Source organism: Sciurus vulgaris (genome assembly GCF_902686455.1).
Source record: "Sciurus vulgaris genome assembly, chromosome: 7".
Lineage (NCBI taxonomy): Eukaryota > Metazoa > Chordata > Mammalia > Rodentia > Sciuridae > Sciurus > Sciurus vulgaris.
Window position 1 is genome coordinate 54,648,055 of NC_136467.1, and position 21,022 is coordinate 54,669,076.

Below are 21,022 nucleotides of genomic sequence, written 5' to 3' on the forward strand. Positions count from 1 at the left end.
CAAATTTGCTTGTCCATCAATATATTTGCTTTATAAATTGTATACGGCAAAGTTTCACAGTTAAAGAGCTACTTATAAAGTTGAGTTTTAACTTTCAAACGTATTTTGTGACATTAGCTGATAGTAAACGGGAGGATCGGCAGTGAGAGAAGATGCCATTTTATCAGAGTCAGCACATACCGTTTCATATAAATGCTAACTTAGAAGATAAAGATGTTCTATTAGTGCATTCTTACCTGTTTCAGTATCCCAAAGTTTAAGATATCTGTCATAGGCTGCGCTAAGGAATTGCGTTCCTGCAGTATTGAAGCAGATGTCCCTAACAGCTTTACTGTGACCTGCAGAAACAACAGAAATGGCAGTGAGATCAAGATTTGTATCTTCAGAAACAGCATTAAACAATGGTTCCCAAGGAAAGGAGTGAGTCAAGATCACTGAACCCATCTTCTGATTTACTGACTTACAATTCAGTATGGTTGTGCATTGGTATTTTTATCCCTTCAAGATGCTCCTCAGATGATTCATAACATTTTGGTAAGCACCAAGAGAAAAGGTCTAAGTTCTCTTTTCTAAATTGTCATGAAAACTCTTAATATGAAGTCCAGACATGTGAAGACTAACTAGCCAAGAATTTATGGAAATATAATCGACTGATTATTGCCAATGAAAAGAAATCATGATGAAATTTGGAGGTTCACTATCAGGTTGCTCACTAGGCTGCAGGTGAAAATAAAATGATTTAAACCAAAAGTTCAGGAAACTGTAGCCTTTGGTAACTGTATGTTTGGATAATTATGATCATATTATCAAATTTTACAGAAAGTAATTCAAATCTCCCAGATAAATGAGCAGTTTAAATATGATATGGCTCTTATTTTAAGACAGCATTTTGAGAATAAATTAATTTTAAGGTGCTGATTATGCTTTAGTTGGAAATTAATCTTCCCAGACTAATCAATTCTTTTGAAAGTTAACAGATACAAACAAAGGTGGCCAAACAAAGCAGAAACTTTCCTATTTCTCACCACACTCACACCAAGACCAAGACATGTACAGTTGTACAAAATGTATATGGCACAAATTGTCAACCACATGTAGCATCCCTGAGTCTGGAATACCACTGAACTCCAGTCAGGTAGTATGCACCATAGCAGTAAGGAATTATTTACTACAGCAGAAGTCCCAGTCAAAGCTGCTATAATCTTCCTTCATAGGAGAATTTCAGTTTTCTATTGAAAAATGGTCTGCCAGTACAGGGGAAGCAGATGGAGACCAAACCCACTGTATCTGAGAGAGACATTTTGTTCCCCTGACACAGCTAACAGCTTTGCCATAAGTCTTCCTTTAGGCTGCATGGTACATTGGATGGTATATATTTGCAGAGTTCCTAAAATCTTAACAAAGCACAGCAGAACAGACTCCCACTTAATCTAAAAACAGAGCTACCATGACTTACACAAACAGAGTTTCAATGTGGTTTGGCTAAATTTGGAAAGAGTAATGAGCTTTCATATGAAATGACAAAGACAATAAACTTTTCTCTACCATGAAGGCTAGTCTGTCACACAGCTGTCCTCCCTTTGGTCCTCTTTACTTCAAGTTCTCTTGATCTTGTCCTTCTTATGCCTCAGCTGCCAATTCCCAACCTCTCTTCCAAGTTCAACATCTGGCTGTTGCTTACTGTTTTGCTGTGTTTTTTAAGAGCTTTATTTTACTTATTTATTTTCATGCAGTGCTGAGGATCGAACCCAGTGCCTCACATGTGCTAGGCGAGCGCTCTACCACTGAGCCACAAGCCCAGACCACTTACTGATTTTTTTTTAACTTAGACGTCCCAAAGGCAGCTCAGATTCAATGCGTCTAAACCCTCATCATCCTCTTGTTCCCTCCTTTGGTGAACAGTACCATCATTCATCCAGCCACCTGGGAGTCATCCTAGATTCCCTCCTCTCATTTATTATACCATGTTACCAGATCCCATTGATTTCATTACTCAATAGGTCATTTCTTCTCTATCTCTGCTGCTTTGGTTCAAACTCTCATCATCTCTGATCCAGACTAATAAAATAACAAATTCATTTCCTTTCTTCTAGACTTTTTCTAATCAAAGCACTCTCCAGATTGCTATGTAAGTTTCTGCAAACTTCCAATCATGCTACTTTGCTATAAGAACTGTTAATGGCTCTCTGATGCCCTTACGATAGTCTAAACTCTATTAATGGCACACATAGTCCTCCATACTCTAGTTCCTGTTTGACTACTTTTCTCTGCACTTTTGTCTTTCACTTACACCCTGGAATTCTGCTACATATGTGGTTCACCCAAAGCACTGTGCTTTCTTATAGCACCTTTGCTTCTGCTATTCTTGCTTCCTAGTTCTCTTTGTCTATCTGGGCAGATTTGCTCCTACTAACAGGCTCAGTTCAAGTCTGTGAACACTTTCCTTTTTACATCAGTGTAGTAAAATTACTGTTGTTGATGTTATCTCTCATTAAAAAGTCTTCCCCCAAACAGATTTATAGCCAGGGAAAAAAGAAGTATTACCAATAAATGTTCTCAGACAACGCCGGTCACCATAAACCTCCCACAGCTGAAGAAAAAACACATAAATGGAAATATTAGTTTTTTTGTGTGTGTGTGCTGGGGACTGGACTCAGGTACTCATACATGCTAAGCACGTGCTTTGCCACCGAGCTACACCCCTGGAGAAACTCCCCTGGAGATTATTTAATAAAAATTTTAAATCAATAGCAGTCATATGCCAGTTATGTATGTGCATATCTGTGTGTGTACAGGGGATTTAATTATTAAATTTTACTCAGCACTACCAGTTTGTGTTATATTACTTGGAGCACCCACACATATATACACATACACATTCTTTTATAACTAGAATTTTAAAGATCTTTCCATCTGAAGTGATGTAAAACACCTGCATTAAATATCAAGAGACCTTGACTACAGAAGGAGTTAATCCAGGTGGTTTCATTTCATATTGCTCTTTTCTATACTTTAGTTATTTTCTTTCATAAAAAGTTTCTACTTTTGTAATACTACAAACTACTTTATTACAACTGCCATATATAACATTTTGATACTGAAAAGTTTTTTAAAAATTCATTTCTGAAGTAACAAGTATAATACAAACAGTGGGAAAATAATGATCTAGACTAAAATAACAGTCTCATAATTCTTATCATATGTAAAGTGCCATGAATACAAAAACTTCAAAACTAACTTTATTCTTGCCTGCCTCAAATCCAGTCCCTGACAATATTGCTACTGCTCTAAAACAGAAAGCATTTCCTGGCCACCCAGTGACAGTAGGATAAAGTCTCAGTTCCCATAGCATGCCAGGAGAGCATTTCTGTGACCTGGTCCCTGCCTGTGACTATAATCATTCTTTGTCTCTTAAATTTTAAGCTTTGCCAACCACAAAACTTGCTGTTTCGTTCTATTCACTCTTCTCAAACATACTCTATCCCTTCCCTTTTACTTAACCTTCCAACTGAGATATGCTTCCTTTTTGAAACCAGAATACCTGCACCTTGTACCTGCCTCTAAAATGATCACTTACATCATAATACAATGGGCAGAGACAATACTTTAATATATTTTTTATCCTCACCCCCTTGACGTAATGGGTACCTAATGAGTGTTTACATAAGTGAACCTAATTGAATTCTGTACTTTTTTCTTTTTTTTTAAGTTGGTCAAAGAGAAGATCATAATCTCAATTTACACAGTTTGTATAAGGGTTAAGGGAAGTAAGGATTTTTATAATAACTGACTCAATTAGTGACAAATTTTTTCTACTAGAGACAAACCTCCAAATGGTTGCTCTCATCGAAAGAAGCTGCCTTTATATATTGTTAATATTCATGAATTATTAAAAGGGAAAAAAGCTTTAATGATTCAACTTTCCAAACCACAAGAGCACTATAGGGTTGGTATTTATTGAACCACTGTAAAGACAGAGACACAGTGAAGACCAAAAAAATACAAAAACTATCCTTTTAGATTTAAGATTTATTTCAAGGCTTTCCCCACATCTAAGTGGACATGAAACTTAAGATATGATGAGAACTGTGAGCCTATTATTTGAGTCTAGATCGTTATTTTCATACAGCTTCTATATTATCTTTCACTTCAGAAAAGTCCAAAAATAAAGCTGTTCAGTATCAAAATGCTATACACATGACAACTAAGTTTTCTGTTACCACATACTCTATAGTTGAGCAGAAGGTAAAGGTGGAGCTTCCTAAGACTTCAGTGAGAGAAGAGGCTGTGAATGCTTTTGCAACTTGATGTCTACTAGTATTCAGAAGAAAAAGGATAAATTATACTGTTTATTCTGAAAACGGAATTTCTATAATGTGTCCTCTCTACCTCATATGGCTCTGAGGAAAAAAATGAACTCAGTTACATGTCTAAAACTTCTATAAAAATGCATTATTAGTGATTAAATATTTATGTGTCCAATGCCAAACTGATTGGAGTATATTCTAAAAGTTTTCTAAGCTTTAAAAAGAATCTAGCCAACTGGACCACACAACTGGACTATAAGTTTGGTAGCAGTTCATAAATAGCTGCATTTGTAGGACCTAAGAGGAAATAATTAGCCTCTAATTGCTCAACACACCCGAATTTATTTACAATAACCAAACATTTAATCAGTGACAAAGTTGTCATTGTTATTGAAAACTCACCTTAATTTTACAATCCATGGAACAAGACAGCAATAAATGACCAGAGAGAGGAAATAATCTGACTGCACTGACACCCTGTAAAAAGGTATCACAGTTATAAACCAGAAGCATTCTGAATATTGGCTAGCACTGAACATAAGACAAAGACAGTAAACTTAAAGCAACCTAATTTTCTATTTTTCTTCATTCCAAACATCATGCCCCAAAATAACTTTCATTAGTATTCCAAGAGCAGGTCTTATTGACACTAAGTTTTTGACGTTTTTTTTTTTTAACCTTTAATATTGACTTTCTCACTCAAGGGAATCTTGAGTCAATCAAATTGCTAACACCTCCACTTCGTTTCCTTCTTTTACATAGTCCCTTTGCTCTTTGCAAAGAGCTGGAAATGAACAGCTGGAATTGTGCAGACGACAAAGAATACCAACATTGAAAGTTTTCATGTATCTTGTCTTTGTGTTAGTTAAAATATTAGCTTGGATTATACACCATAGAGCGTCTCATCTCTGAAGGGTAATAATCCCCCAAAACCAAGGCAACATTAGAAGCTGAGCAGAAGACTTGATGCTAGGACCAGCATGTTACTAACTGACTTAGTGCCCAAGAGGAAGCAGACTGTGGCAGGAACTTGCAGAGAAAGGGCTGGGCTACAAGGGGTCAGGACACCCAACCACAAACACTTGTGTCATGACCAATCCAGAAAACTTTCATGACTGAGTAGCCACTTGTGACTGATACATGTGAGCATCTCCAAGGCCTAACTCAAGTTGATCTTCAACATAACTCTCCTGTCCTCTCTACTTCCCTACATCCTTACGAGAAATACTGAATGATCCACATTTATGGCTGAAACTTTACATTGTCTTCACTATTATAACATTACAGCAAATAGAAACAGCCAACTTGCTTACCTTTGTATGTCCAGACCACACATGAATTTGTTTTTTGGGAAGATAACACTTTTCAGGTGGCACAGTTGACCGTAGATTGACACCAACATCTTGAGGTATGTGAAGATAGGACCTGCCCTGATAGTCATACATTTCTTTAACTGAAACAAGAAAGCAAAGAAGGCAATAAACAAATGTAAGTCATAGTCACAACAGTCCTGAGATCTATATTCTTAAAATGATAAATATTTCATTTGTAGGGCTATTGCCTTTATCAAGGCTTGGATAATAACACTTTGGTGATGTTAAGATCATAAGTTAGCACCACATAAAAATAAATAAAAAAAAAAAGGGTGTTGTGTCCATCTAAAACAAAACAAAAAACAAAACAAAAAAAAATCTTAAGTTAGTTAAAATTCAGCTGCCTGAAATCCTTTCTACCATTTACAATTAGAAGCAGTATTTTAGATTCCTAAATACCCAGAGAGTATTACACCTTTAAATAAGATCTATACTTCTTTCACTTAGTTATACACTTTAGTGATATATAATAAAGACTTCACAGCAGCATAATTGTACTGAGTGAAGAGAAAATAATACTTGGGCCTCATTAGCACTGGTAAAGAATCAGAAGCAAAACAAATTAGCTAAGAAAGAAATTAAAACAAAAAATATCAATTATCCTTTCCCCCAGCTTTCTGTTTTTATGCCTTTCTAGTTCCTTTCCATTCCTCCTTTCCCAAATTTTACAATAAAAGACATGTGGGTGACTTAGATGCATAATATATAGAAAGCAGTTAGCTGTATGCCTGGCACAGAGTGGGTATTCAATTAATGTTGAATGCTATTGCTATTATAAGTGCCACAGTACTAAACAGACTCCTTAAATATAAAGCTGGAGCTTGATAAACAAAATATGGCCTCATCATATCTAAACATCTGATGCCACAAAACATTGGAATAAGCAACACTATTAGTGCTAAATTATTCTTTACAGATTCAGATAATCACCCTAATTTCCTAAATGTAACTAATTATTAATGAATAGGTACATACTAGAACATTTGTAATTTATTTTGGTGAATATGCATTTTCTTCCACAAGTCAAAATAAGTATGAGTCTTCATCTCCAGTCTATTTACATTTAATAAGTTATAAACTGTGAAGATACCTGAATATTTGGATTGTGTTAAAAATGAACGGTTAAATGATTGAGGCATCATTAATACATGAAAAGAGTCAACTTTATCTCAAGAAAGGTCATATTATGGATCATACAAGTTTCTTCTTTATTTTTAACTTTTTAAAAATTCACTAATATTTTAACAAAAATTGTATGTGGCTATTGCTAGTCATGCTACTTTTTTACTTTTATTGGTAAAGGAAAGTCTGCTGTAATTTCTTTGGGATACAAACTAAAATATAGTTATTCTTAATAGTATGATTGTACAGCAGCTGACAGTAAGGACAATTGGTATTATATGAACAGAAAACAGACTACATGTGAGCTTTTCATGAAATGAAGACGTATGAAAAATATATTACCATGTAAGATTGTCTTCTCCTCTCCAGGTTTCTCTTCTTCCTGTTTGCCTTTCTTCTGCCTCTTTGCTGTGATTTCATCCAATTCTTTTTGTTCTTCCTAAGAAAATGAAGGAGTGAACTTTAAAACAAATGTATGAGAACCTCACTGTGTCCAAAGTTGGTTATAAATTCTTTATAATGAGGTCTTCATTTATGTGAATCAATTGCTGTAAATGTACTTCCCCATACAATAATTTCAACTCTTCCATAAGCAGAGATTGATCACCTCTTCCACAAATTACAAAATGGCAACAAACACATAATGGATACTATATATAATATTTTTAAACCGAATTTTTACAAGTTCATCCTTCTGGAACATCTAGAAATAAAATTGAACATGTTATGCTAATTGTTTAAGCTAAAAGACAAGGCAATTAGAAAATCTGGTACCAGAAAGGAAAGGAAACTGAATTTGAGTACATAACATTGTTCTTCAATAAATAATTCTTACATAGTCTTGAGGGTATATAAGCAATTACTATATATTTGTAACTGTTTTGGCATGAGGGAAGTGGGAGAGTTGTAAATCTACATCTATTATAACAAGTCTAAAATAAGTAAAGAAATAGCAGCATATGTACATTTTTAAGATATGCAGGCATAAAGAACAGCTAGAAGATAAGCTGCACAAGGTCAGAATTTTCTTGATCTTGTCCACTGCTGTATCCCAGGACCTATGCTGGTGCCTGGTTCATAGAGACAAATGGGATTATGGAGGTGGGGAAGTGAAGGGTGGAGTTCTGTAGTTTCACTTTACCAACTTCTTAGTAATACTTTTCAAAAATATTGTAGATAAAATTTAAGATTTTGAATAAATGAATAATTAAAACCACCATCAATTCCAGTATGATAAAAAAACTGATCCTATAGTTCCGTCTAAATGCCTAGTACCAGAAGAACAGTTCTCCTGTAGCAGCTTAAGAGCATTATAAAGGCAATTTTTATTAAAAATTGTTCAATATTCTAATAAGAAAGTACCAAAGAAAGTAAAGCAGAAAAAAAGTAAATAAAAATAGTGCAAAGAAAACCAAAGAAATTTTACTGTATTTTCTTAATTAACCAACGCAGAGAAATTCTGATGAGTCATTTGGTTCTCTAAGAGAATCTCAAGTTTATTAATAGAGATATGAATTGTAGAGACATAGCATATACTTGAATTGGAAATGAAAAACATCAAAGCTTACTTCTGAGGGTTTGGCTACATCTTTTTCATCCACATATTTTGCCCACGGTCCCAAGAAACCATCAATATTAGATGCATCGTTTTCTTTGAACTTTTTCCTCTTTTCTGTTTTCTTTTGACCAGTTTCAAATACAGTTAAACCTACATTAACAACCACAAAAAAAAAAAATATATAAATATATACATTTTCTTAGGAAATATCACCATATAAATGATTTTATATAGTTAAAGATAGGTGATTGTTCAAGTGACCAAAAACAAAAATAAAATGTTTATGAATCTGCCACATATACTAGCTCAAACTACATAAAAAGGGATTGAAGCTTCTGGGGAAAGATGCTTCCTTCTAACCCTGTTGTGTCTTGTAAATTTTGATATATTTAAAATTTAAAAAAGATATGCAACCCTACAATGGTACACAGTCTTTTTAATGGACTTTTACTAATTCTGAAAGAAACTCGACAACTTGACATTGCTAAATAGTGATAAAGCTACATTTGAAAGCAAGAACTGTCATTTATTGCTTAAAAACAGCTGAATTAAAACTACAGTAAGTACTTGGTAACGTATTTTTACTATGCTTGCAACAGAACAATATAAAATAAACAAGGTTTCACAAGAATCTTGTATTTCTTTCATGTGATCTCAATCTAAACCTGATCTTCAATATCAACTTTAGTAAAAAGAAATGAAGAAGAAGGATGTTTCTGAGATTTCTCAATTGATCAGTAGGAGGTTATACTGTTAAGCTGGAAAAAGAAAGGTTTATAGGAGCCATGGTGATAAGTTAACTAAGAATCTAGCTACATATACATAAATAAAGGGAAAAAAAGTCCATATTAATTCAAATCAATTTCCTTTAGCCTGTGTTACAATAAAAGCATTTAAAACTATTTTAACAATAATCAAACATAAACACAGAAGGCAGTTTGATCTTATAGGGTCTACCTTTATTAAGTAGAAGTATTAAGTCCCTATGTTACTTGAACTTTCTTTTTTTAATGGCATTTTATAGATAAGACTCCAATGGTCTGATGAGATTTGTGACAAGTCAGCATTTAGCAAGTATAATGCCTTATTATAAAAGATGAATATGAACGCAAACATTTAAAACACATATTCACTCAAGTCATTAAAGAAACCCTTCAGAGTCAAGCCTCACAGACACACAAAATGAAACTTTACTTCTGTTAAAATTTAGCTTGATATTACTGAGGAGAAGCCAACTGCCAAAATTACCTATACATTATTTATAAATTTATTGAATGATTTTTATAAGATTGGCATGTGCCAAGTACTCAAAATAACCCAAAGTGATACATAACCACTGTCTTCCTTACAAGGTAACACATCTAATGGTAAAAGCAAGCTTGAAACCATAAAGGTTCTAAACTGTACTGCTCTAAACTATATCATTCTATTGTCTCAACTTAAAAAGTCAAGAGTTAAATATGGGTGCTTTCCCCCTATTGTCTAATTACTGCAAGACACTAATTAGAAGTGTATATAACTACATGATATTAGCTATTTTAAATCAATTACCTTGATTTTTTTCAGCTTCTTCTACAGAACCAATGTATTTAGTAGATACTTGATGATTATCTAATGAAGGGTCCAATGCATAACCTGAAAGGAAAAAAGTGCAAACTACTGACTCCATTTTGTTATTTATAATTCATTTTATAACTACTATTCAATATGCCCACTTCACATTTTCCTTCCCACATATTAAAAATGTTCTCTTTAACTATGAACCAAGTCTTCTTTCCTGAGTTCCATTTACCACAATTAATCCAAATCTTAGGCTGAACCCTGAATGACTTCAGCAGAATAAAATATATCTTAGAGGATCAATCTAATATATAGCTATTATATTACTAACAGCCTTTCTGGCTATGAAATAAACTTTAGTTTCAAAAAATTGAAGAGCTTAAAAATACATGTGCATTATATGTTTGGAAGTTTAGAAACCAATTCCTTTTTCTTTTTGGTAATGAATATTATAGTTTATAATACATAAACTATTAAATTACAAAAGAATAGGGTAAAAAGTTAATTACATAATGTCTAGCTACTATTTTGAAAATGCTATTCCCAGTAAGGACAGTCTTCCCTCTAATCTTAAAATAATGTATTTCTACTTCATAAATCATTATTTATATTTCTTTGGTAAGTAGTAGTAATATTTCATTGGTAAAAGAAGATAGTAAGGATAGCTGGTGTATGGATATACTCCTTCAATTAGTTCAAGGGTGTACCTACATATGAATGTGGTCTCCAGTGGTCTAGGAGAGTGAAGGGGAACAAAGCCTACCTAAATAACTGAAATCGGTTTTATTTTTCTCCTCCAATGGGTGTGCTAGGATAATAAATGTTTGGTATAATCCATTTCATAATAATCTGACATATTCACAAAAGAGAGCTGATCATTCATTAGTCTTTGGCCTACAGCCCATATGCACAATCACAAAATGCATAAAAAGTACTAACTCATTTTTTTAAAGGTCACATCCTAATGGACATATTTAACATTTTTATTTTCCAGCTAAAGGTTAAAGGGAACTAATTTTGGGGAATGGAAAAAGATTTGTTATGAAACGTACTTTTAAAACAAGCTAAGGATGCAGGTGCTCAACTCACACATGACATGCTAGAATAGAACCAACCACCTGGCTATTAATTCATTTAGATATAGTTCTTTTCAGCATTAAAATATGTTCTTAGCCAGAGGAGAGTTCAATGGCAGAAAAGCAGCTTTGGAGTTGAATCTCTGAAATCACAGGTTCAAATCCCATGAGTTATAGTTTTTACCTCTTTGTTCGATGTGTAATTTTTTTAGAAAATGAGACTTTTATAAGGCTCATATAAAATTCAGACCAACATACCCTGAATTAAAATTCCCAACTCAACCATAAAACCTTATCTAGAATGTAAATTCTATCCTGAAAGGAGATATTATGTCTATATAAATGGCATTATTTGATGTGTTTGGAGGGGTGGAAGATGAAAGAGAGGGAAGGGTGGCCCTGGTCCTTCTTGTCTCTGTGTAAGCACCAATTCACAATTCATCGGGCCATACACAGTCTTGTTTCAACTAAAGGAACTTATGCTTTCCTCCTGTATTTCTCTGTGGTAAAGGTCTTTAACTGCCATTTCTATCATCCCCTCCATTCCCTCCTACTCCAGGTGATTAGTGAATAAAATTAGTCTCCTTTTACAAATAAGAGACATTAAATATTTATCCATATATACTACGTCAAATCAGCCAGTGACAGAACAAGCTCTAACTTTAACACTGTGGAATTTCAGTCCAAATGGTTTTATATTACTCTATGTCTCAAATAAATTAATGTATCCACACTGTAGTTCTTAAAGATTCTTATCTATTTTTCAGAAGCCCATTTTCCAATTCACTTTTTCAGTGGAGTTCACGTCTACTTTCTTCTGGTAGTAGCATCTGAAATGGCTATAATAATACTAATTTTATTGATATACACTTAAGATTATAAATACTAATATTCTGACAGATTATTTACATTATAAACAGTATAGGCACTATAAACACTTTGCAAGGAAATGGTTGTGAATAAATGGAAAATCCTTCAAAATCAGTAGTCCACAAAAATCAACTCAAAATAAAGAGACAATATTTTGATTATCAAACACAGGAAAAATAATCACATATATGGATCCTTACAGAAGGAGAAACAGAACTTCATCCATGGTGGGAGCAGAATTGAGAGAATTCTTTGACCAACTTTTGAGAATTCATATAAAAAAACAACAATGAAAAAAGCCTATAAAGTTTTATAGTCTTATTTTCAATAATATCTACTGTCACATTTTAAGAGGGATTTTACTAAAGTATAATATATACATTACATTTTTAATAGTGACAACTGGAACCAACTTGAAATCTAAAGATACAAGGGATCCTTAAACTATGATAGCAGAGAATTTTAAATAATTACTTTGAAGTATTAAAAGTTTCTAACATTGAAGATAACACAGTGTTAACAATGACTGGTGAGGTTAAACATATTTATTTAAAATTTTATTTTCCACTTCCATAGAATGAGGTAGTAAACATTTTGAGTGAAATCTGAACAACAGGAAAAAACTTCATTAAGAAGCCCCAATCATTTGTTGAAGGGCATCTAGGTTGGTTCCACAATCTAGCTATTGTGAATTGAGCTGCTAAAAACATTGACGTGGTTGTGTTACTGTAGTATGCCAATTTTAAGTCCCTTTGGAATAAACCGAGGAGTGCGATAACTAGGTCAAAATGTGGGTCCATTCCAAGTTTTCTGAGGAATCTCCACACTGCTTTCCAGAGTGGCTGCACCAATTTGCAACTCCACCAGCAATGCCCTTCAACAGAGGAATGGATAAAGAAACTGTGGTATATATACATAATGGAATATTATTCAGCTATAAAGACATAATTTTATGGCATTTGTGGATAAATGGATAGAATTAGAGAATATCATGCTAAGTGAAATAAGCCAATCCCAAAAAACCAAAGGCTGAATGTTTTCCCTGATAAGTGGATCATCATCCATATAATGGGGGTGGGGAGGCAGGGGGATTAGAGAAGAATGGAGGAACTTTGGATTACGTAGAGGGAAAGAGAGGAAGGGGGGGGCGGGGGTATGAAAAATGGTGGAATGAGACAGACACCAATACCCTATGTACATGTATGATTACACGAATGGTATGAATCTACATTGTGCACAACCATAGAAATGAAAAGATGTGCCCCATTTGTGTACAATGAATCAAAATGCAGGCTGTAAAAATAAAAAAACAAAATAAAATAAAATTGAGGAATAAAAAAAAAAAAAGAAGAAGCCCTAAATAAGACCAAAAAAGGACCAGGTGAGAACTCATGAGAAAAGGGAGGAAAATAGGACAAAAGAATTCACACATCCATTGAAAGATTGAGCTGTCAGAAGAAACACCACAAACAGGAACTAAAAACCAACTACACTGCCAGTAAATGAGGTGATAAGAGGAAATGAGACTACCTTCACAGACAAGGACTCCACAGGTTGGTTCTATGATAAACTAAATGTACTGTAGAATATACAACTTCCAGAAGTTATTTACTGAGATTATAACAATGCTACTACATTTAAAATGAGAAGAAAAGTAGGATCAATGTTTTTTCTACATCCATGCAGTGATATCCCAGAGTTATAAATATGAGACTTAGGTAAAACTGCATTTCTGTGCCATCTCCTTAATATGTCTCATAGGTAACGGTAGCACAAGATACAAAGGAAGGTGTACTCCCTTCTACTTTGTAAATGAGGGACTGTGTAACAGAAACCCCAGTGTGTAAGAGTGAAAAAACAAACAAGTAAATAGAAAGCTGGCCTAGAAATTACTATCTGGTCAGGTAAGAACTTTCTATGGGAAAACTGTAAGATTTACACTAACAGAAGCTATATTTGATCACTGCTTGAGTATAAGGAAAAAAAAGAGACAGTGTTAAACCTGAGGCTAGTTAACTTATTAAGTTCAAACAAATTGCTCTCAGTTCTAAAAATCTCTCATAAGGGAGCAAGACCATGACATTCTTAGTTTTGCAACTGGCCATTTCCTCTATTCCAGACTGGTTAATATACTATGGTCCCACATTCATTTTTTATTCGAATTCACTGATTCAACCTCTGTTGCAGACGACCTTCTAGTAGGAGAGGCAAAAATCATTGGCTTTTTTTTTTTTTTTTTAAATAAGCCCACTTCTAACCCAAGTCTAAAGCCAACTGAATACTTTCAAATGCTTATTCTTCCCATAAGGTAGCTTAAGAAGAAAAGTCAATATAAACAATTTAGCTCCCCCACCCTTTGTTTTGTTTTGAAGACACTTATCTAAATTATTGCTTAAGTCCTTTATAAAATCCAAGAAAATAAGCTATTCTTTAAAACCCTATTTTAGTATTGGCTAAAATACAATAAATTCATGATGCAACAGAGTTGATTTTTATGTGAAGCACCTTTAGATTTACATGGACCCCTTACGTAAGTAATGGGTACAATGCAATGATGTTCCAGTGATTGGGAGTGTGACTGAAATCTTTTGGGTGATTTTAGTGGTATACAATCTGAAGGATGACTTTTGGCCACTGAAAGTCAATTAAAACATTGCCATGGTCAAACGATCTAATATATAATAATCCCTTTCCACAGTTACCATGCACAAAACTTTAACAATCCTACCAATGACAGGATGTAATTACTTTACACAATGAATTTATGACTATCCTATTTTCTGATATTCCTTAGTGATCAAGAGAACATTTTAGAGACAAGATTTGAGAACAGAGTTACTAAGTTAAATAGGGTGTAAGATTTAAAAAAAAGTAACCTCTTAACAGTATCTCTTCATTTATCAACTTTAACAGCAATCTGCACATACTGCACATTCAGTAACAAGGGTTCATTACCAAGAACAACAATAAAAAGCATTACATTTTTAAGATCCCAGAATATTTCCAGTACACAGAAATCATAGTGGATTTAAAAATGAGAGCTAAAAATATTACTTCACCTTTTCATTTATGTAAACATTTGTAGATACAGATAAGAAGTCCATTTGAAAGACTCTAGATTAATACATTTTAAAAGTCAGAAGCTATAATAGATTACTGGACACACAACTCATACTTCAATAAGGCCAAATTTAAAACTGTTTAAGTCTTATTATAACCTTACCATATGTGGCAAAAGTTCTTCTTTGCTGTTCAAACATGAAATCATTGATATGAGCTGGTTCAGCATAGCCAGAAAGCATATTTCTAGGAGCAGCCATTTGCTGTGTTCTAAAGGGATTTTCTGGTCCAAACTGCAATGTTATCAGAAGAAAAAAAAGGGGTGGAGAGGGGAAGAAAAACATAAGTTCTGACTATATGAAAGCTAGAATTACTAAAACTACTAGATCATACTTTTTAATTTTAAATCAGGGGCTAATTAACCTGTTTGGGACCATGGTAGCCTCACATGGTTTAGTTCAAGTGGGAAATGGTTGATTAGCACTGTCAATCAGTCCCTGGGACTGAAAGAGAAGAGCCCAGTTATTTATTTCAAGAGTTTAGCATTCACATGTGGTTACTAGCTACTATAATCCGATACTGTACAAAGTCCTATTTGACTATATTGCTCTGGATAACTGAGAATGACTATAGTTTTTTCTAATCCATGATTTGGGAAATTTTGGATGACACTGTGCCAATAATGGTACTATAATGTAATTTTTTAAAAGTCATGTTTCTTTTCCATTAGAATATTCAAGGTCACACAAGAGCTACCATGTAGTCTAACTCAAAAATCTCATGCTTTTGACCTGGATTGTATTGCTCATTTCAAATACTACTTCTTTTATGGAACTTTAAAAAGAAAATCTTTAAAACCAGATGCAATCTCTCCTTAAACTTGAATAGTACTTTAGAGGCATTATAGGAAATAGTCTGGTCTCTACCTTTTTAAAAACACAGCACATTCTCTTTGATAAAATACTAGCTTGAGGAGAGGGATTATATCTTATTTCTAACAGTGGATACTCAAAATATAGAAACTTGAATTTAATCTCACAAAGTTCCTTGGTGGCACCTTTCCAAACTTTGCCAAATGATTCACATCCTAGTCATAAAGCAAAGTTCATAATTTGTTATATCACAGATGACTAACTCATTTGGCAGTGAGGGAAATTATAATAATTTGGCTTCTGTTTTAGATCTCATCACTTCTTTCTTAAATTGTTAACAACTGTGGAACTGTTCCAAACATAAACCAGTTAATATATTTAAGGTGAGGCTCCCTAATATGAAAAAAAAAAAAGCTGAACATTAAAGCATTGATAATTCCATGAGAATGATAGGCCTATTGCCTTGTGAATATCACCACAAAAACTTAACTGACCTTTTAAATTTTTCTTGTAAGTTCTGAAAACTGTAACTATACAATAGTTTACTTATTTATTTTATTTTATTTTTTTTATAGAGTAATGTTGTTTGATTCATTCTGTTATTTTTTTCCCTTCCCCCCACCCCTCCCACCCCTCTTTACCCTCTATACAGTACTTCCTTCCTCCATACTTGGCCCCTCCCTAACCCTAACTCTAACCCTAATACTAACCCTTCCCTCCCCCCCATTATGTGTCATCCTCCACTTATTAGCGATATCATTCGTCCTTTGGCTTTTTGAGATTGGCTTATCTCACTTAGCATGATATTCTCCAATTTCATCCATTTGCCTGCAAATGCCATAATTTTATCATTCTTTATGGCTGAGTAATATTCCATTGTATATATATACCACAGTTTCTTTATCTTATGCATAAGATTTCAAAATTCAAAAGCAGACTTCACAGAAAATAGGCTGACATCCGAATGTCATACACCATAGTACTTCCCAATTTTCTCGTTTTCTGAATTCAGTAGCTCGATTTTATTGAAATATTTTTCAATTTAAAAAAACCATGAAGCACATATACCATGTACAACCTCTCTTCAATGGGCCAGCTGAAACAGTGCCAAGGGATATGAAACAGCCTCCAGTTTAACAGGTTAGAAGGATTTAAGAAATAACAGAATAAAACTTAAAATGTACTATAGGTTTTGCTTACTGAATGCTCAGAGAACAGCTGGAGCACTGATATCTCTGGTTGTGCTACACATTCAGTGGCTCTCTTTTAAGTGACTATAGAAACTTGAGCAGGTAAAGTATATGAAATTACTCTAGGATTCTGATATATCAGGAAGTATATGCCACAAATGAAAATTATTTAAAAAGTGCCCAATTTTCCAAGATGCAACATGATATAGCTCCTCACATTCAACTTTAACATGCTTCTTAAAGTTTCTGCCACTGAAATCTAATATTTTATTTTATAATTTTATACTTTTCTGACCTGTTGGTCAATTAAATACTCTTATCCATTTAATATCTAAGAATGTAATGTCTTCTATAAACTGTCCTACATGGATAATACTCCAAGACTTCCTTAAACAGACAATAGGGAATTGTTTCTGTTTTTTCTCCCCCTCCATTTTATTAAAGCTTCTATTATCATTTATACTAAGAAAAAAAAAAAAATCCAATATGATCCTTTGTTTCACTAGGCATCAAAGTATGTTAGAATGACATTTCCAAGGCATTTGTAACCAAATGTTTTCTACTGTATTCTATATTGATGCTAATAAATCAAATTCTTTTTCTTTGTGGTTAATTACAATACTTCCTTATCAATGGGAAAAGGAACAGTTACATTCACATCAGATATTTTCAGATTATCTTTTGCAAAAGACATAGATCTCTGGTATCGTACATTTCTGTGCAGAAGGAGTAGCAGTGGATTTTTAAAAATATTTTCACAAAAGCATACTATTTAGATTTTTGCAGAATACAAAAAAATATTTTCCAAAAGTTTAAATAGTATACTTTTGTGAAAAAACTTTAAAATTCACCAACTGTTTATCTACCTATGCATAACTTAAATCCTTTAGCAAAAGGCAGAACCTTGAATATGTTTTCTTACCTCAGGAGCAAACATAGTCTCATAGGTAGGATTATATTGGACTTCTTTGACAGCAGGGTCAAGGTGAACTCCAGTCTCTAAATCTTCCTAAAAGAAAACCAAATGAATATTAAAGACTGGATAAGCAATTATTTTATTTTAGAAACTACATCAAACTCACATCAGTCTTTTTTAACACTGATTTTATGATTATTACCTTAGTACCATATGGTTGATACTTCTAATAATCAAAGATAAATAAAATATGTAAGTATTATACATAGTTAATTTTAGAGGTGAAAATATGTAACAATCATTTTACTTTCAAAAAACTGAATTTATTAATTAAAAATTTCTAAAGAAGTTATTAACACTACAAAAGTCTTAAAACTTCCTTCATTCTTTTTTTTTTTTTTTTTTTTGGTGGTGCTGGGAATTAAACCCAGGGCCTTGTGCATGTGAGGCAAGCACTCTGCCAACTAAGCTATATCCCCAGCCCCTAACTCTTCTTTTTTATTAACTCAAAAAACCTGATCCTTGGCCAGGTGCAGTGGCACACAACTGCAATCCCAGTGGCTCAGGAAGCTGAGACAGGACTTCGAAGCAGCTTCAGCAAAAGCAAGGTGCTAAGCAACTCAGTTAGAGACCCTGTTTCTAAATCAAATACAAAATAGGGCTAGGGATGTAGCTCAGTGGTAGAGTGCCCCTGAGTTCAATCCCTAGTACTGTTAAAAAAAAAAAAAAAAAAAAAAAAGATCCTCTAGTTCCAAATTCATTGGAAATAGGCACTTCTTTTTTATTCCGCAAACTTTTTACATGTGTAAACAGATGGCACTCTCTTGGATATGGCAGAGGAAACAAAAGAAATAGCAGGTTCTCAATCTTCTAAATCTGAAGTCTTATAATCCATGTCAATGTTTCAACCTTCTAAAATTCATTTCCCAGGTTAATGAACACTATAAAAGTCTCATTTTCACTGCAGAATCACTGGCAGTCTATCTTTTTAACCTACCACTTAACAAATATATATCAATTCCCAAACTGGCTTCTCTAGCCTGAACCTCTCTTGAGCCTCATGTAGTCAAACCACTGAACTTGGCATCTTTTTTCCATGGTGTCTAAGAGACAGCTCAAATTATGCCTGGTCTCCCTGCCCCCACAAACCCTTCTGGCCTTCTCTAAGTCAATCACAATTACATCATTCTAGTTGCTCAGGTAAAAATCTCAAGTTATCTCTACTATTCTTTCTTCACACTCTATATTCAATCCATCAGCAAATGTGCCTTCCATGAATGTCCAAAATTCAACTACTTTTCATCACCTCAATTCAACTTATTATCTTTCATCTGAATTATTATAATAGTTTCTTAACCAGCCTCCCTGCTTTCTGTCTTTGTCTATGCACAGCCTCAATCCACACAGGAGTTAATGCAATTCTTCCAAAATATTAGTCAGATTATGTTAGTTATTGCTGTAACCCACCCCCCAAGTATCTTCCCCACTCAAAGTAAAAGCCTACTAAAAACCTACAGGCCCATTTTAGTTATTCTCAGAAAGTGAGCATGATTCCCTAGTCTAGTTTTACAGGGCATTTTTGTCATCGTGTTTTATAATGCCTAACCATTCACATATTAAAAACATGTTATTTGATTGTAAGTATTTTTCCTTTAGTTAGGATATTCAAGTTATACCAAGAATTTTAAGGAAATTAAATATCATCTATGAATCACATTTCAGCAATGCTGGCTTATAAAATTGCTGTTATAAAATAAGTAACCTTAGTGTAATAAATTGAGAATTAACTCTCCACGATCTGTCCTGCCCCAGCAACTTCTCTCTTCATCTAACACTAAGCCTGTGCTCACTTAACCCCGGCCTCAGTGGTTCATGTGTTATTCCTGGACTATACCAAAGGACAATCCTGATTCAGGGGCTGTGCACCTGTTCTCTCTTTTTGGAATGTTTCTGCCTGAATATCCACAATATTTTTCTCTCTTTTAAAATCTCTTGCTCATTTTTTTTCTGCTTTACCCTTATTTTTCTGCTTACCTTACTTTATTTTATTCGTTATATTTACCATCACCTGACATATATGTGTTTACTATCAATCTGCCTCCACTGAAAATGTAAGCTATACAAGGTAGATTTTGTATGCACAAATGTAAATCGATTCCTAGAACTACTATGATCATGTTATCTTCTTTACTGTTGACCTCTTGCTGATGGTACAGTACACCTGTCAACACATACAAGGCCAATGTAAACACTGAAAAGTTTGCAAAACAGGTAGAACTTAATAAAGTTGACAGTGATATAGAGAAGAAATACCACAAATGAATGCCTGGTAGTTAGGCTAGCCAAAGACTGAAGGAAAACCAACAAGAAAAATAATACCATAGGCACAAAGTTATTGTTCCAAAACCTTACCACTCTTAAAACATCTTACAAAAGCCCCTTTACCAAAGCAGGCTATTCTCAAAGATCTATACAGTGTATCGGCTATCACCCTAAAACTTCTCTCCTCTCTAGTTTTAAAACTATCATTATTTTTTTCTCATCCTTCTCATGACTTCAGTTACTGTCCCCCAACCTCAACTTTTTTTTTTTTGTTTGTTTGTTTTGCAGCCCTGACTCCACTCTTGGCTTTTGGATCTTCAAATCCAAATTCCTACTGATTTTCATTATATATGGATGTGACAGCACAAAACACCATACTACAGAACATATCATTATATATCATTCCCCCATGGCACCTTCATTAATAAGCCAGGCACTGACTGAGTCTTAATCTGCCTGTGAATCTTCTCCAGCAATCCCACTTCTATTCTCTCTGTCCACATCCTAGCTACTACTGTCCTCGTTCAGGGCTTTAGCACATCTTGCCTAGTCTATTATAGCACCTCCTTTTCTGGTTTATGATACCCCCACTTTTAACATATTACACTGATGGCTATTTTTTTTAAATAGCAAATACTCTAATCCTTTCAATGCTACTGGCAATGTTACTACCGTGTATCACAGTCATTCACTTTGTTACCTGATAATAAATTATCGTATTGCCCCCGATTTGTTCCCACCTCCTGGCCACAGTTCTAAAGAATGTTGCTTTCTTGAGCTGGGGTTGTATCTAAGT

The 21,022-nt window shown here is 33.9% G+C and overlaps 2 protein-coding genes across 3 annotated transcripts in view; one reads left to right on the plus strand and one right to left on the minus strand.

Annotated features, from left to right (window-relative positions):
• The window catches only part of WASF1 (WASP family member 1), a 153,857-nt gene that overhangs the window by 62,644 nt on the left and 70,191 nt on the right, over positions 1-21,022 (plus strand). The gene's annotated exons all lie outside the window — the stretch shown is intronic.
• Positions 1-21,022, minus strand: part of CDC40 (cell division cycle 40) — a 43,485-nt gene that overhangs the window by 12,474 nt on the left and 9,989 nt on the right. For both annotated transcript variants that reach the window (XM_079149129.1, XM_079149128.1), the window contains 9 exons: positions 17,911-17,997; positions 15,090-15,219; positions 9,912-9,995; positions 8,371-8,510; positions 7,145-7,241; positions 5,621-5,760; positions 4,710-4,784; positions 2,545-2,590; positions 237-338 (listed from right to left, as the gene is read on the minus strand). In XM_079149129.1, the coding sequence (XP_079005255.1) occupies positions 237-338; positions 2,545-2,590; positions 4,710-4,784; positions 5,621-5,760; positions 7,145-7,241; positions 8,371-8,510; positions 9,912-9,995; positions 15,090-15,219; positions 17,911-17,997 (901 nt within the window). The remainder of the gene's footprint in view (positions 1-236; positions 339-2,544; positions 2,591-4,709; positions 4,785-5,620; positions 5,761-7,144; positions 7,242-8,370; positions 8,511-9,911; positions 9,996-15,089; positions 15,220-17,910; positions 17,998-21,022) is intronic.